At 35.3% G+C, this 16,260-nt stretch overlaps 2 protein-coding genes and 1 pseudogene across 7 annotated transcripts in view; 2 read left to right on the top strand and 1 right to left on the bottom strand.

Moving 5' to 3' along the window:
* INTS2 (integrator complex subunit 2) overlaps window positions 1-9,916 on the top strand; it is a 49,571-nt gene extending 39,655 nt beyond the window's left edge. For 5 of the 6 annotated variants that reach the window (XM_067020895.1, XM_067020896.1, XM_059047691.2 and 2 more), the window contains exons 20-25: window positions 3,432-3,630; window positions 5,635-5,886; window positions 6,239-6,346; window positions 6,480-6,585; window positions 7,565-7,741; window positions 7,845-9,916. In XM_067020895.1, the coding sequence (XP_066876996.1) occupies window positions 3,432-3,630; window positions 5,635-5,886; window positions 6,239-6,346; window positions 6,480-6,585; window positions 7,565-7,741; window positions 7,845-8,014 (1,012 nt within the window). In that variant the 3' untranslated portion in view covers window positions 8,015-9,916. The remainder of the gene's footprint in view (window positions 1-3,431; window positions 3,631-5,634; window positions 5,887-6,238; window positions 6,347-6,479; window positions 6,586-7,564; window positions 7,742-7,844) is intronic. The other variant, XM_059047694.2, reaches the window with a different exon arrangement.
* A 1,519-nt stretch (window positions 9,917-11,435) lies between these two features.
* The window catches only part of BRIP1 (BRCA1 interacting helicase 1), a 178,746-nt gene continuing 173,921 nt past the window's right edge, over window positions 11,436-16,260 (top strand). Inside the window, 3 exon segments of the mRNA XM_067022117.1 lie at window positions 11,436-11,526; window positions 13,106-13,228; window positions 15,256-15,367. Of these exon segments, the coding sequence (XP_066878218.1) occupies window positions 13,133-13,228; window positions 15,256-15,367 (208 nt within the window). The 5' untranslated portion in view covers window positions 11,436-11,526; window positions 13,106-13,132.
* LOC131746283 (cytochrome c oxidase subunit 7C, mitochondrial pseudogene) lies at window positions 14,334-14,959 on the bottom strand (annotated as a pseudogene).

Raw genomic sequence — 16,260 nt, 5'->3', positions numbered from 1 at the left:
GAAATTGAAGAAATTCAGTTTAAACTTATATCTTCGTGTTCTTGCAGGTAACTTGGCAGTATGACCTGTGAGGTTTTTGGGTTTTTTTTTGTTGTCTATATTCATGAACTTCAGTTTAATATGTGATTAATAGACCTAGCCTTAACAAAGTGTCATCTTTGGTTTTGGCAGCCCTCAATAGTGGCTGTTCTTTCTCTCAGAGTCAAGATAGTTAAAAATGATACCATTTCTCATAGCACTGTTGAAAAAAGCTTTTAAAAAACCGGTTTATTATGAATCATTACATGCATTAAAATTGTGATCCTTTTGGAATCCTTAATTGTGATGTTAGCTTTATTGATTCCACATTTGTCTATACTTCCTTGCCAGTTGCTTAACTTAATCAGTTGCTTTGAAGTAGCGTCACCTCAAGAGGTGGGATTAATTAATTCACATCATTAATATTTGAATTTCTGTTGCTAAGCTAAATAGTAACAAAGATATACAAGTTGAGGGGTCTGCCTTTAAAGTGATTATCACTTGTATCGGGAAATAAGATAAATACCTGAAAAGTTAAATAATATGGTCATATGCAGATGAATGGTACAGCAAATGAATGGTGTTAAAAGTTTCAGGAGGAAGTGAGACTTGAGTAGTATTTTGAAGTATAGAAATAGGGTTTAGATGAACAGATACCGTAATGGTGGGGCGTAAGAGGTCAAAGAAGGTATTGTGAGAAAAAGAATAGTGTGAGCAAAAGTGTAAAAGCAAGAGTGAAAAAGGCTTGAGTGGAAGGCTTAGTTTTTGAGAACACACTTTAGAGTTGGAATGTTAGGTTAAGGTCAGGCTATGGAGGGCCTTGAATGTTAGGCTGAAGAGGTCATTTAGGTGGTAACTTACGAAGAGAAGGTTCACACTAGATAGATCAGAGGGGAAAGAAACTGGAGTAAAGAAGACTAAGTAGGATACAGTAATAGACTCATCTGTCTTTAACCCTGGGGATGAAATTCTTGAAGTGGCAAAATCTGCAGGATCAGCCAAATATGGTTTGGTGAGATCAAGGTCTCAGAGGGAAGAGGAATCAGAAGAATAAACAGTATAAATGACATTAAGTATCTATTTAATAAAAAGAAAACAACAGTAAATAACACTTCTAGAGAAGAGCCATTTCTAAAACAATTTATCAGTGTTAAAAATCCACTTAAGTAGGTAACCTTTCACCTAAATCACCTGCAGTTGTTCAGGAGGCTGTTAAATTATGCTATCATAATGTATGAAATGTTTTTGTAGCCTAGATCTTTCACTTAACAAGTTGTGAACCTTTTCTCATGTTAATAGATATTCTTACGTTAATTGGCTACGTAGTATTCCACATAGATACGCTATGCTTAATTCAGTTCCCTATTGTTGGATATTTTATTTCCATTTTTTGTTATTATTGATAGTGCTGTGGTAACTATTGTGTACTATTTCCTTAGAAATGATTCTTAAAAATGGAATTTTTGAGGCAAAAGGAACATGCTCATTTTTAAGTCCTTTGATTCATGTTTTCATTCTGCCACTCAGAACGGCTGAACCTGTTTACATTCCTATAGTGATGTTTGATATTGTACACTTTCCTACACAATTTTATATAATTTTTCCAATTTGATAAGTGAGAAATCGATTCCCATTTTAATTTATATTTTTCTTAGATTGAGTATTTCAATATACTTATTGGCTATTGGTATTTCTTCTTTACATTTAGCCTAGTTTTCTATTAGAATGCTTACCTTTTTTGATTTAAAGAGCTCTTTATGTATAAAGGATATCAGCTTTTTGTATATAGAGTGCAGTTTTTTCTTTTATTGTTCTATTGTTTTGCCTTTAATTTTGTTCATTTTTTAAAATTTGATTTTTTCTAAGTGATCATTTAGGTGGTTTTTAAAAATGTCAAACAATATGAAAGATATGACATTTTGGATTTGCTTTGAACTAACCAGTGGTGATGGTGGGAAAGTGGATGGTGGGGTATGGGCGAAATAAGACTAGTGATGTGTCGATAACTGTTGCTGCTGGGTGATGAGTTCTTAGAGGTTCATTATAATATTCCCTTTTTTATGTGTGCATGAAAGTTTTCATTATATACATTAATAAGTGCACAAACAAGGAGATTAACAAGGAAAAGGTATACAGTGAAAAGTCTTGTTCTCTCATATCTACCCTGCTGCCATTTTTAAAGCAAAGTTCCTCTTTGAACTGTTGACCAATCCCAGTTCCATGTCCAGAGGAAACTATTGTCATAATGGTGTGTATGTAGCTTCACTTTCTATGTATTTACAAATTTATAAACAAATATTTACTTTTTTGTTTCGGGTGGTGTTATAAAACATAAGTGGGTTTTGGTAGGCTCTATTTTGTTCTTTTTTTAAAAAAAACTTAACATTCTGAAAAAAAAACAAAAAAAACCTTACCATTCTGAACATGTTTTCCATATTATGCATAGTTCCATCTCATTGTTTTAACTGCTACATAGTATTCCATATATACAGGCCTCTTCAAACTCTGATTCAGAATGTCTGGTGGAGTTTAGGATTTTTTTTTTTTTAATAAATACTCCAGGTGATTCTTATCTTCAGTTTTGGGAATATTGCCATGGTTTATTTAACCATTGACATGTTTTTTTTCCACTATTAATACATGCATGTTTACTATAGAAAATTTGAACATTTCAGAAAAAATATTGACATTTCTAGTGTTTCACAGTTAAAACCAAAGCTGTACTGCCTGTTTATGTGCACATAGTCTGTGATAGGCTGGGAAGTGGCATTGTCAGGTTTTTCTAAGGGCTTGCTTGGCTTTTAATATTTTAGTGGTTACTGATTTATCTTTTTTGGTTTCCTTTTTTACATTTAATTTTTATATCTATTATCTCATTTAAATTCAATTTATAACAATTTTTGAGGAATGAATAACTGTATTCATTTTTTGTTTTGTTTTGTTTTGACTGTGCTGTGGGGCATGCGGGATCTTAGTTCCCTGACCAGGGATCGAAACCCATGCCCCCAGCATGGGGAGAGTGGAGTCTTAACCACTGGACCACCAGGGAAGTCCGTAGACTATTTGTCTTTGAGGACAGCTGCCTTGCAGGCTCATATCTAAGAGATTTAATGGTAGTGCCATTTTTTTGTAAAAAGGAATGCCTTTTTTCTAGGGTATATATTATATTTGATTTTAGTTGATAAGATGAAATAGATAATACTATTCATACAGTCTTGAAATACAGAGAATTATATATATATATAAAGCTTTCATTTTTGAGAATGAATATTTTGGTGGGAAAAGTGTTACTTTTCTACTCTTTTAATGTTTTCAGGTTTTTCTAATTATTCAAATTGATTGACCATGTTCTGACTAATTTATAAATTTCTATTTTTTCTCACACATTTTTCTTTTCTTCTTTCTGTGTTTAGATGCCCTCCACTGATGGATATTACTCTACATATGTTGAATGGATATCTTCTGGCATCCAAAGCCTACCTTAGTGCTCATCTGAAGGAAACAGCAGAGCAAGATAGGCTTTCTCAGAATAATACAATAGGTTTAGTTGGACAGACTGATGGCCCAGAAGTTACCAGAGAGGAATTGAAAAATGCATTACTGGCTGCTCAGGTAATAAAGTAAAATTTAGTCAAAAAGGTCAAGGGCTTTCCTGTTAATATAATCAGTTAAATAGATGGCCTTCTATATACAATGGTGACATATTATACATTCCTTTTATTACAGAAGGTATATTATAATGGTGTTACCTTTGCTTCTGAATTATTAAAATCAGGAATAATCTTCATGGCTTTATTTAATAGCCATTTTAGTGCGATTTATATTTTAACAAAATATAAGACTTTTGTTTCTTAAAATCAAATGGAAAAAAAAATCAAATGGTGGAGACAAGAAGTGTGCAGTTAAAGTTTATATTTAGAAAAGTTTTATAACAATATAGAATTTACTACACCCTTAGGTAGTAATTTTTGACTAATGCAGGACATGAGAGATGATTGAATGTTAAGCAATTTGAGGTCTTCAAAGTTGAAATGTTTTCTTAGTTTGAAATATATTTTCTGAAATCTTTTCATTGGCAATAAGGGGAATTAGAGTAATAATATAGGTCCACAATCCCTTATCTGTAATACAGAAATCCAAAAAGCTATGAAAACTGAGGCATTTTTTTTTGGTGATTCAGTTGGCAGAAAAACCTGACCTGATGTGACCTCGTTTGTGTCAAAACTTGACCTGAATTGATGTGAAGCTATTTATGGCCTTTATCCCACTTAATGTGAATGTTGGTATGTTTTGTTGCAAAAATATTAATACATTTGATTACAATGTACTGCCTTAGTCTCTGCTGGAGGTGTTATATAATATTACAGAAAAAAAAGAATCTGAGTTCTAAAATAAATCTGACCCTCAGAGTTTCAGATAAGGGATTGAGGATGGTAATAGCTATAGCTACCATTTATATAATCCTTATTATACGGTGGGTGCTATTCTGAGTTTTTTATGTATATTAACTCATTTACTCTTTACAACCAACCTATGAGGTATGGAGTATTATCTCCATTTTTACAGATTAGGAAAATGAGATCCAGAGAGGTTAAGTGACTTGCTCAAGGTTGTACATTTAGTAAGTGGGGAATCTGGGATTCAAGCTTGGGGAGGCTGGCTCCAGAGTCTATTAAAAAAAACCAAACAAACATAAAACAGTAACAACCCAAAACCCGTCAAGAATGATTATAAACTGAAGTTTACTTTATAAATGATTATAATGTAAGGCTAACCTTAGTTTATAATTAAGTTATTAAACAGGTAGATGGAGTAATTGTTTTCTTCTATCCCAGGCAGTGGCAGTCTTTCAGAGATGCATGTTATGTATTCATTTTCTTTTTCCTTCTTCCTGCTAGATGCGAGTGATTATAGCTCTCCTTTATAGGCAAGGGCATTAAGTACATCACCCCTCAAGAAACTACTTTTCTATGAAATGGCACTCAAGCTTGTAGAGTGAGCAATAATGAGTTGTACAGTTGGAATGGATGGTAAGGCAGAATCTTTCCAGAGCCTTAAAGAGCCTATCTTCAAATTAAAAGGAAAAAGAGCTTTGGGGAGTGACTTTTAGGCATTAATTATTAACCACCATCTTCAGAGGTGAGAAAAAGAGGGGAATACAAGATAGGATCCTGGGAGAAGTAGGAATTTAAGAGGAAGGAAAGGAGATTCCAGTAGAAGTCATTTTTTGCCCTAGGGTCTGTTTTGGATGACACTGAATTAGAATACTCTTATAGTAGATGTTCTTAAACTCGAGTTCATGTATCTGCCTTAGAGATGTGTGACCACTCTGATATTACGCCATATGTTGCTTTGTTTACAGATGTTATTTTTTATGCTGAGAGGGTATACAGTTTTCTTCAGATTCTTAAAAGGGTTCATGGCCCTGAAAAAGATGAGAACCACTGGCCTATAGATTGTTCACTTTTTCTCTTAGAAGTACCTCTTTGCTTTTTGTTTTTTAAAGAAACAGTTATTTTTTTTTATCACATGTTCATGTGAAAACAAAATCAGATTTGGTTTTCAAACAAACTTCTCAGAAACTTCTTAAATTCACTGTGTTTTATTTGCTTGTAGGATAGTGCAGCTGTCCAGATTCTCTTGGAGATTTGCTTACCTACTGAAGATGAGAAGGCTAAGGGTGTCAATCCAGACAGCTTGCTAAGGAATGTTCAAAGCGTTATTACTGCCAGCACTCCAACTAAGGGAATGGAGGAAGGAGAAGACAATTTGCTCTGTAACCTTCGAGAAGTTCAGTGCCTTATCTGTTGTCTGTTGCACCAAATGTACATTGCGGATCCCAACATTGCTAAGCTTGTTCACTTTCAGGTCTGGTTTCAAAGAATGATTCTTTATGGTTGAACTTTATTTTGGGGGTAGTTTTGAAGTACTAAATTAATAGGAATCATTTAGAAACTGGAGGTAACGCAAATGATCATAGTCCTTTGCAATATGGAGAAAAATCCAGATTTTAAAATTTGATTTCAGCCTAATAAAGTGTTCATATAATTTATTTGTATTTTAGTGCATCAGAGAGGTGAAATGCCAGGAAACATGTAGGGCATTGTAGCCTTCTGACCAACTGTTACATAAAGGAAGTGAAACCTTCCTTTATATTTTTATCTGTATTTGACTTGCAGCTATTTTATTCTAACTTTTCCCCCCTTTCTTGTTGAGATAGGGTTATCCATGTGAACTTTTGCCTCTGACAGTCGCAGGTATTCCATCGATGCACATCTGTCTGGATTTCATACCTGAGCTTATTGCACAGCCAGAACTTGAAAAACAGGTAATGAGCATTTTGGAACTTTAGGAGAAGTTTGATCTCCCTCTAATCTTGCTAGTTATATAAAACATTTTACAATTTTTAATACTTAAAGACCTTCTTCAGAAACATGTAATATTTGGATTTTGTGTTACAGATATTTGCTATCCAGTTGCTTTCTCACTTGTGTATCCAGTATGCATTACCAAAGTCACTCAGTGTGGCTCGCTTAGCTGTCAATGTCATGGGAACTCTGCTGACAGGTGTGTAGCCAACCGACATCAATAACAAAAATTTGTAACATAAAGTAGTACATATTTTTTCTGAATTTAGTGACACCGTGTTTCCTGTCACCAATAGTTATGCCATCTTTTGAATTATTCTTTTTGAAAGTTTTCCTATGACAAATGTGATGTATAGTGTAGAGGAGATGAGTAGGTAGGCAAATTGTATCTTTAATTTTTGTGAATGACTATATAGATTTATAGTAAATATACTAAGCATTCCACATTTTACAAATGGAAATCACATCTACCTTCTGAATATAATTATGTCAATGGAAAACAAGTTACAATCTATTACAAATGCTTAGAATTCCAGAAAAATATAATAATCTGTATAAATAAGAGAGAAATATATAAGTTGTTTCCTTAGGTTCTAAAACATACCCTAACATTTTAACCACCTTCTAGGTTGTTAAGTAAAATGGTATGAAAATAAACTAAAAGATATGAACTATAATTAAACCTTTAAAAGTTATGGCTTAGTCCATTTCATATTCTTTCTCAATGCTCCCATAATAATCTATTCATTTATCTTTACATCGTATTCACTTCATGTTATAATTATTTGCAGTGGTTAAGATCTTACACTGCCTGAGTTCTATCCCAACTCCACTGCTAACTGGAGTTGAAGAAGCTTCTTAATCTCTCTAAGGTTTATTTAAGAGTTTCCTCATATATTAAATAGGTATCATAGAAATACTTTTTTCATTCATAAGATTGTGAGAATTAAATGAAACAGTGCATGCAGTGCACCTATCACAGTGCTTGGATATAAGCATTTATGTGTTGGATGATGGTTGACTACTAGATTATGAGCTCCCAGAAGGCAGAGGCTGGCCGTGTCTTAGAAAACTTAGTATCCTCAGCACAGACCATGGTGCTTAGTATATTGTATAGGTCATGTATGTTGAATCTGTATCTGTAAAATGAAAAATTCTGTTTTATTTCTTTCTAACAGTTTTAACACAGGCTAAGCGATATGCTTTTTTCATGCCAACTCTGCCAAGTTTGGTCTCTTTTTGTCGAGCATTTCCTCCACTGTATGAGGATATTATGTCTTTGTTGATCCAAATAGGGCAAGTCTGTGCCTCTGATGTTGCCACTCAGACAAGAGACATCGATCCGATTATTACGCGTAAGTAGTAACTTATTTTCAAGGGTCGTTTTAATATCTCAAACAGAAAGGCCCAAATCCTTTCCAGATTTCTTGCCTTATTTATTTTTCCTTATGTTTTTAGGCCTTCAACAAATAAAGGAGAAACCAAGTGGATGGTCTGGAATCTGTAAAGATCCATCTTACAAAAATGGACCTAGGGACACTGGAAGCATGGATCCTGATGTACAGCTCTGTCATTGCATTGAAAGCACAATAATTGAAATAATAAACATGAGTGTTAGCGGAATTTAAGAAAAACAAAAAGCAAAAAAACTTAAAACAAAAAAATGAAGCTGTTTTGCTGCATATACCCAACATGAATTTGCATCTTATAACAACTAAACTGAATGGGAACAGTAACGTCTTGGAATCACTAAAACGATTCAATTCAACATGGATACAATTTAAAACTCTCTTGAGAATTATGCTTGCTTCTATTTGATTTGCAGTTCTTTGGATCTACTTTGCTGGTATGTTTTTTGTAGCAGCTGAGCTTTTTCTGTTGGGAGCACATTTAAGAAACTCATTACTGGAAAGTGAATATGGCCTTGTATTAAGCTTTTGAAGCGAAGAAAAACTGCCATGCCTTTGATTTAATTTCTTATAAAAATAAGTCTGTGGGTAGCCCTAGTATTTATCTGTCAGCTAGTAACAGAGTATATTGATGCAATGATGAGAGGGAGAAAACGGGAAGGGAGAATTCAGGAAAAATTAGGAGTTTAGATACCCAAATAGAAACCTCTAAAACTTGCAATGCAAGTAAGAGTAATGCAAGATGGAATTCCTTTTCTCAAGAAATAGTATTGAGAAGGCTTTTAAAAAGGCAAATAGCTTTTTGTGAATGATTTTCATGGAATTACAGATGAGGATTTTAAGATTTTACATATTTGCTTCAATTTTTACTAATATATGAAGCCATATGTTTAAAGAGATACTTGAATAATTTGGAATTTTAAGATACTGGTTTAAAAGTGTTTACAGAAACATCTTTGTGCAGAGAAGAACCTGACAGGATGTCTCATTTAGTTTTTTTAAAGTTTATTTTTATAATGGTCAGAGGGGGGAAATACGTTGGTATCTAATTAAAGTTTAGAGCAATAAAACCCACTGGATTAAAGAGTCCTTGGTTTGTCATCAGGATTATAATTCACATCATAATTCTAGAAGATTTTGAAGTACAAAAATATATACAGTGTTTGGATCACAGGAAAAATTTAAAAGGGGAAAATACTGTGTTGTGGAAGGATTTTGCAGTCCTCTTTTAGGAATGTCCATTGATTAGGTAGATGCATTCAGATAACCCATAATCCTCATTTTTTTTCTTAATGAAGTATCCAGTGTAGAAGGTACTTCTCTTTGCTTTCTGAGATACACCTGAATGAACGCCTCCTTCCCACCCCACTTGAAACAGACCTCTTCACTTATAAAAGAAATAAGGCAGGCTGATAAGAAAGTGTGGTTTTTAAGAAAAAAAATTTAATTTCAGCCTTTTCACTAGCAAATAGTCACATCTTATTTTCCTTCTGTGTAAAACAGGATTACTGCTGGCCCTACCTCATAAGGGTATTATATATGAACTAATTTGTATCTGTTTCAAATCATGAAGTGCACAGTATCATCGATGAGAGTATTTATAACTTTTATTAGATGCTTAAAGTTCAATTAAGTAATTTTGATGCAAAAAATAAAAGTGTACACTTAAAAACAAACTATAAGAATTTTCATATTTTTAAACAAGGCAGTTTTGTAGTCTTTTAAAATTAAGTACAACTGCTCCTGTTTCGTTTTCTTTTGTTTTGTTTAAACTGAGGCTTTGGAATATCTTGTGTGAGTAGGTAACCTCTAGGAATTCAGAAGAGGTTTTCTAACTAAATGCAGTGCACATTCCTGGATCAATTTTCAAAGACTGGTCAAAACCTGCTGTGTTAAAATAATAACATATGCTGTTTTTCATCACGTTTGTTGATGATGTAAATAAAATGTGTAAATATATTAGTAAATGTTAATATTCATGTATTTTAAGTTAAGGTTATAACATTTGTCACAATGTGAGTTTTTTTTATTCAAGTGAAAAACAGATGTGTGCAGCTATTTTGAATATTGGTTTATAAACATTCATATTCTTTATCAAATAAACTTGTAGTTTTTTGTGTTTCATTTCACCACTGTTAACCTGAAAGGAACAGTTCATGGGACTGGAATCCAGGACTGTCTGGCTCCAGAAACTATGTGTATCCCTTTTTGTTACTCTACATACATCAAAAGGCAATACAAGGTGAGAGTCAGTTCAGAGCCTTAGGAATTCAGGAGCGGAAAATCAGAGTAGTTACCCTGGAGCAGTTACTTAAAAGATTTTGATATTTTAAAAAAAATTGTAAAAGCAGAATGATAATTTGAAGGTATTTTTAAGGATTTATTTTTAATAAATTATCCTCCATATCACTCTTACCAGTATTTCATTTTTTTGTACTTTCCCTTCATCTCTGCTTATGAATATGTATTTTCACATAATGGAATTCCATAATACCCAGTTTGGCATCTGCTTTTTTTCATTTAACTTTATATGGAAACTTTTTGCAAGTTGTTTGGTTTTTATAATTATTTTATTGGCTCCAGAATGACTGAATTGATATAACCATCTCCCTATTACTACTAGACTGGGAAGTTAATGATTTTTTTCCGAACAGAATGAGCACTATTATCAACTGAGGTACTACTACTTTTTCTTACTTTTAGATTACTTCTTTAGGATAAATTTCTGAGCCTGAGTTTACTAAATTAAAGGGTAGAATTTATTTTTATGATTGTACGTTTTGTCATTTTGGGAAGATACAGTAAAACAAAGTGAGGCAAACAAATCAACTCGCCTTTTGCTGCTCCGACCCGCAGCAAATCTCTGTCCCAAACTGGTTTCTCGGAATGTGCTCAGGTTTTGCTTTTGGGGGGCACTAATATTTGAGCCAAGTTTAGGCTAGAGTTTAAAAAAAAAAACCAACAGTTTGGCGACATCATGGTTAACTCCCTACCTTTGAAGAAACTGAAGTGTACTTGGCAAAGAAAAAATTGGTTTTAGGAGGGAAAGAAGGCTGACAAGCCTTAAAGGAGGTACTGGAGACCTCAAGAGCGTTTCGCTGGTTGAACGTGGTATCTGAGAAAGCCTTGACTATCAGGAGATTCTGTAGCCAGCTGTCACCGAACCTTTTCGCCTAATTTGGCTCAGCAGTCTGGCAATGCCCTCCTGGGTCTTTTTGATACTCTGGCTTCCGGAAAGTTCGGAAGTTTGAATCGGGTGCCCCTGAGGAATGCTGAGAGAACTCGGCGCGACTTAACGGTGTTTCCTCTTCGTTGGTCTACAGACCTTAACAAGTTTCCAAGAAAACTGAGGCACGGATTAAATCACCGGTTTCAAAAAGTCCAACGGAGAAGGCTCTTTCTCTTTAAATCCCTGGGCTCTGCGGAAGTCCATCACTCTCGAGGCAATCGCCTTCCGGTACCGCTAAGTAGTTTGGGCCCTTTCTTACTGCGGGGGCTTCCGTTGGGTGCCAGAGCGCCCCCTGACCTCGAGCCGGGATTGGTTGCTTGGTTTCTCGTCTTGGCGGGTGATTGGTTGTCTGAGCTCGCCCGGCGATTGGTGCTGGGAGCCGAGGAGGGTGGGAGGCGGGAATTCGTCTGCGCGAGTGTTGTGGAAGCGACTGATGTGATCTAAAGGGCAGAAAAGGTAAAGCGGCCGCAAGCCCGCGACCGGGCCCGGGAGTCGCATCCAGGTGAGGAAGAGAGGCTAGGACCTTTCTTCTCTGCCAGGGCTCCGGCGTGGTTGCTCGCAGTTTTCAGTTTCCTTTTCTCCCGTGAGTGGGAGTACAGTAGGCGTTGTTTGGGTTTTCCTTAGGGCGGGCAAGTCTGTCTCTTAGGAAGGGCGCGAAGTCGGCCAGGAGAGTGCCTTCTGCTTTCGTCCACCCGCTTTGCAGGCCTGTCGGTTGACTGGATCACCAGGGCCTCGGGGATTCCAGCTTGCCGAGGGAGGAGGAAATGTGAGGAAGAAAACCTGGGGAGCGGGGAGACTGCAGCTTACCTCCTTGGAACATTAGCCCCGGGCCCCGCGTTACCTCGGGGCAGGAGGGCGCGACGGCGGGAGGCTGATCTTGATTTGTCCTTTATTCAGTGTGTGGGGAAGCTTCCCCCTTTTGAGATGTCTGTAGCCGCATCTGGGGCGGGGGGGGGGGGGGTCGATTGGTTTATAGGTTATATCTGAGTAACTAGGCCAGCCTTGAGCTGTTGGTTTAGATTTAGGGGTGAGATTTCACCAAACTTCATTCTCAGAGCTTCACAGAAACACAAAATGTTAGAACTGGAAAAGACCTTAGAATAGTGATTCTTAACTTCTTTGGGAACACGTAAGCTTTGGTGATGGTTGTTATCGGCTTCATAATCTCTTGAGTTGGTATTTTAACCATCTCTCCATCCCCAGATCGAATTTACCTTTTTTTCACCATTGCAAATAATTTTTCAGTTGATAACGGTGTATATCATTTCCCCTCAGTTTTGAGTTATTTCCTTAGGATATATTTCTGGGAATGAGAAATCTTTTGACTTTCTCTCCAGAAAAATGCAGCCATACACAGAACTTCTGCATGCAGGATCAAGAGATCACAGTGTTTCAATTACATCTGTGGATCCTAGGTTAAGAAAAGGTGGTTTACAAGAGGTGGGGATTAAAGTAGATCACTTCCTCTGTATCAGATGCTGGAGTTGAGGCACATTCTGTACATTACCTTATTTATTTCTTAAGTCAGTGCCTGGCTAATTTTCATAAAAACCCTATCAGGTGGATATCTCTGTTTCACGGATGAAGAAACAGGCTCTGTGAGATTCACAGTGGAATTCACATTTAGGCTTGCCTTACTTCAAAGTCCATCTTCTTTCCATTATACCCTACTGACCTTTAAGTAAGAATTATTGAGCAACTACCATGTGCCAAGACGCTTTCTTCCTTACAACAATTTTTAAATTACAGATTTTTACAGATAAGGATCTTAGTCTAGAGAAGTGAAGAGACATGATCAGGGTAACATATCTGATTTGTTGTCAGAACCTGATGTAGAACCTACTTCCTAACTCCTGGTCCACAGCTTTGGCAGAATAAGGATGCAAATCCAGATTTGTTAGATTCCAAGACATGCTCTCAACCACTGTGATTTATAAGAGTAGGAAATCCTTTTACTTCCATTTGTTTTGTTTATACATTTATTAATTCCAATTTTTGTTTCTAGACTTCTGCCCTAGTCTTAGGTATCTGTTTTTCTTTGAATGGCTTTGTTTCAGTATTGACTTTCATTTCTGTTGCAGTTAGGAATCTGAAGTAAACAGTAAAGCATGATGTCTTCAGTATGTTCTGAGTATACAATTGGTGGGGTGAAGATTAACTTTCCTTGTAAAGCTTATCCATCACAGCTTGCTATGATGAATTCTGTAAGTATTGTTCAGCAGTTATTTTAAGTCTTTATTAAGATACAGATGCTTATAATTCATAACATACATTGAGTCTATGACTACATTTTCTCAGATAGTAAATGGATTGAAAATATTTGCTGGGTTCATTGAAGAACATCTAACCTTTGGAAAAATAATACTGATTGCTGCTAAACTGTATATGTCTATGATTAGGAGGTAAAGGAGAACATCCTGAAAAATGTTCTCAGCTCATTTAGAACTTCTATTTACTGAATTACTTTGAAATAGAAAGTATTTACTATCTTTTACGCAGACTACTATACTTTTCACCATAATTTTTTTGAGATATTTCAATCATATAGAAAATTAATATACTAACTTGAGTAAACCAACTTACCAGCTTTGTTAAATCTTAATATTTTGCCATATTTACTTTATACCTTGTTTATGAGTAACAAGGTAACTAATATCCTGAATTTGTTATTTTTCTTTCCTAGCTATGTTTTTATACTTAAAAAAAATTTTATTTATTTATTTATTTATGGCTGTGTTGGGTCTTCGTTGTTGTGCACGGGCTATCTCTAGTTGCGGTGAGCGGGGACTACTCTTTATCGTGGTGCGCGGTCTTCTCATTGTGGTAGCTTCTCTTGTTGCGGAGCACGGGCTCTAGGCACGCAGGCTTCAGTAGTTGTGGCTTGCGGGCTCTAGAGCTCAGGCTCAGTAGCTGTGGCGCACGGGCTTAGTTGCTCCGTGGCATGTGGGATCTTCCTGGGCCAGGGCTTGAACCCGTGTCCCTTGTATTGGCAGGCAGATTCTTAACCATTGTGCCACCAGGGAAGCCCAATGTTTTTATACTTTTATTGCATATGTATATATCCATAAACAATATAGTGTATACTTTACATTTTTATAACTTTGCACAATGATATGATATTATACTTATCTTTCTGGAGAACTTGATTTTTTTAACTTAATATTAATATTCTTCTTATTATTATTTTTTAAGGATTTATGCTGTCAGTTTATTTATAGACATACCAAGTATGTTGAGTTCAAGAGTTGGATCCTTTTTTCAGAGAGATTGCACCTCTTAAAATGCTCCTGTTCATATCTGTTTCATGGATTATTTTTTGAGCAGTTGGAGTCTTACTATAAAGAAAGGAGAAACAATCCAGATCAGAAGTACAAAGTCATTGTAACTAGTAATCGCCCCTTGTTTTCCACTGAAAATGGTAAATTCTTCCCTGGACCCTCCTCATAGTGGCTCCTATGGACCACAGAGGTTGTGAACCTCCAGATGCTCTGTCCCAACGTAGCACTGTTGGAAGCCTGTGGAAGGTGCAGAGACTGAAGGTGGAAGGTGCAGAGACTGAAGGCAGAAGAAATGGCAGCAGCACACCAAGCCCTCCTTTCCTCACGACCTTGTTCCCTTGTCTAACATTTTTAAGCTGTAGCCCTATTGATTGATAACTTATTTTCATTGCTGTGTGGTATTCCATTGTATGAATATACCAGGATTTTATATTTGCCCATTTTCCTCTTGATAGACATTTAGGTTGTTTACATTATTTTGCAATTATAAACAGTGCTGCTGTGAACTTTCTTATACATGTTTCCTTGCGTTCCTGTGGGAAAGGTTTTGGGTGTTTACATAGGACTGGATTGCTGGAGTTTGGCATCATTAACTTTACTAGAAATTGTTAATTTCTGTAGAGTGGTTGTAACACTCCCACCAACAGTATCCCCCATGAAGTTTTCATCAAAGATATTAGTGTATTCTAGTTTTACAGAAATGGTGATGCTTGCCTAAGTAAGGCACAAATTGCTTTTCATTTCTTTTGTGCTTTATATGGTTTAAATCTAACAGAATTTTAGGGAGAGATATAAAGGAATAAAGTCTAGATTTCACTAAATTCTAGTTCTCCTTTCTGCTCTTGCTCTGTTCCCTGAAGTGCATGCAACTTTACTTCTTGTTGTTGTATGGAGAGAGACTTTAATGAAGTAAGTTGTTTATTGATTTTTTAAAATTGTTTTTGTGTCCATAGATTGTCAGAGGATTAAATAGTAAGCAGCATTGTTTGTTGGAGAGCCCCACAGGGAGTGGGAAAAGCTTAGCCTTACTTTGCTCTGCTTTAGCATGGCAACAGTCTCTTAGTGGTAAGTAGTTGGTTGATGTCTTCAGCTTGCTTATTGGGACCTGAAAAAAATCTAATAAAGTACTTTTTACCCAGAATGATTCAACCATGTTCTAGCTAATTTAAATATTCTCTTTTAAGATATTTCTTTATAATCAGTTATATATCTTCCAAAAGAGTTTCAATATAGCAAAATATGTTCAGTTAATCCTAAAATAATTGTGAACATAAGATGGTCCTTTATTTGATGATTCAGCATGTATATAAGAATCTCGGATTTTATTTTTATTATTTTTCATAATAATGATTATGAAAATAATTAGATGATAATTTGTATATAAAAGTTGCAAGAGATGGGGCTGTCATTATATAGCATATCAATACAAATAATTGCTTTTTTTGAGTAAATCCTTTAATATAGTTGCTTATCTCACAACATTAGAAAATGGAATACATAAAAAAGAAAAATTCTAGTTGATCTTTCTACTTGTTTGGATGCCAGATAAGCAGAAGTTTATTGTAGTATTGTTTTTATGAATTCATATTACTTCCCATAGCTTTATTTGCTAACAAATGTCTAGTTACTTTTGTGAAAGACTAATATACATAATCTGAAATACAATATTGGTCACATTTTAGTTACATAATTAGATGGCTCTGTCCTAAAGTATTAGGAGATTTTAAAGTTAACCATGGGTGTATATGTGTATGTATGTATGTGTGTATATATATGTACACACATATATATGTTTTTTGAAAAGAAATCGTTGTGCTACTGGTAAGACTATTACAAATAAAGAGTAAATATTTTATAAGCTTTTGGTTGTCCATTTTGTTTCTTACTGATGTTTATCTTTGGAGAAAATGAGATTATCTGTTAATAAATTTTTAATGGGAGACTGGAAAATAAAATTA

Source organism: Kogia breviceps, chromosome 19 (genome assembly GCF_026419965.1).
Source record: "Kogia breviceps isolate mKogBre1 chromosome 19, mKogBre1 haplotype 1, whole genome shotgun sequence".
Classification (NCBI taxonomy): Eukaryota; Metazoa; Chordata; class Mammalia; order Artiodactyla; family Physeteridae; genus Kogia; species Kogia breviceps.
The sequence above is the reverse complement of the archived record's forward strand: the minus strand, read 5'-3'. Positions and strand labels throughout refer to the sequence as shown.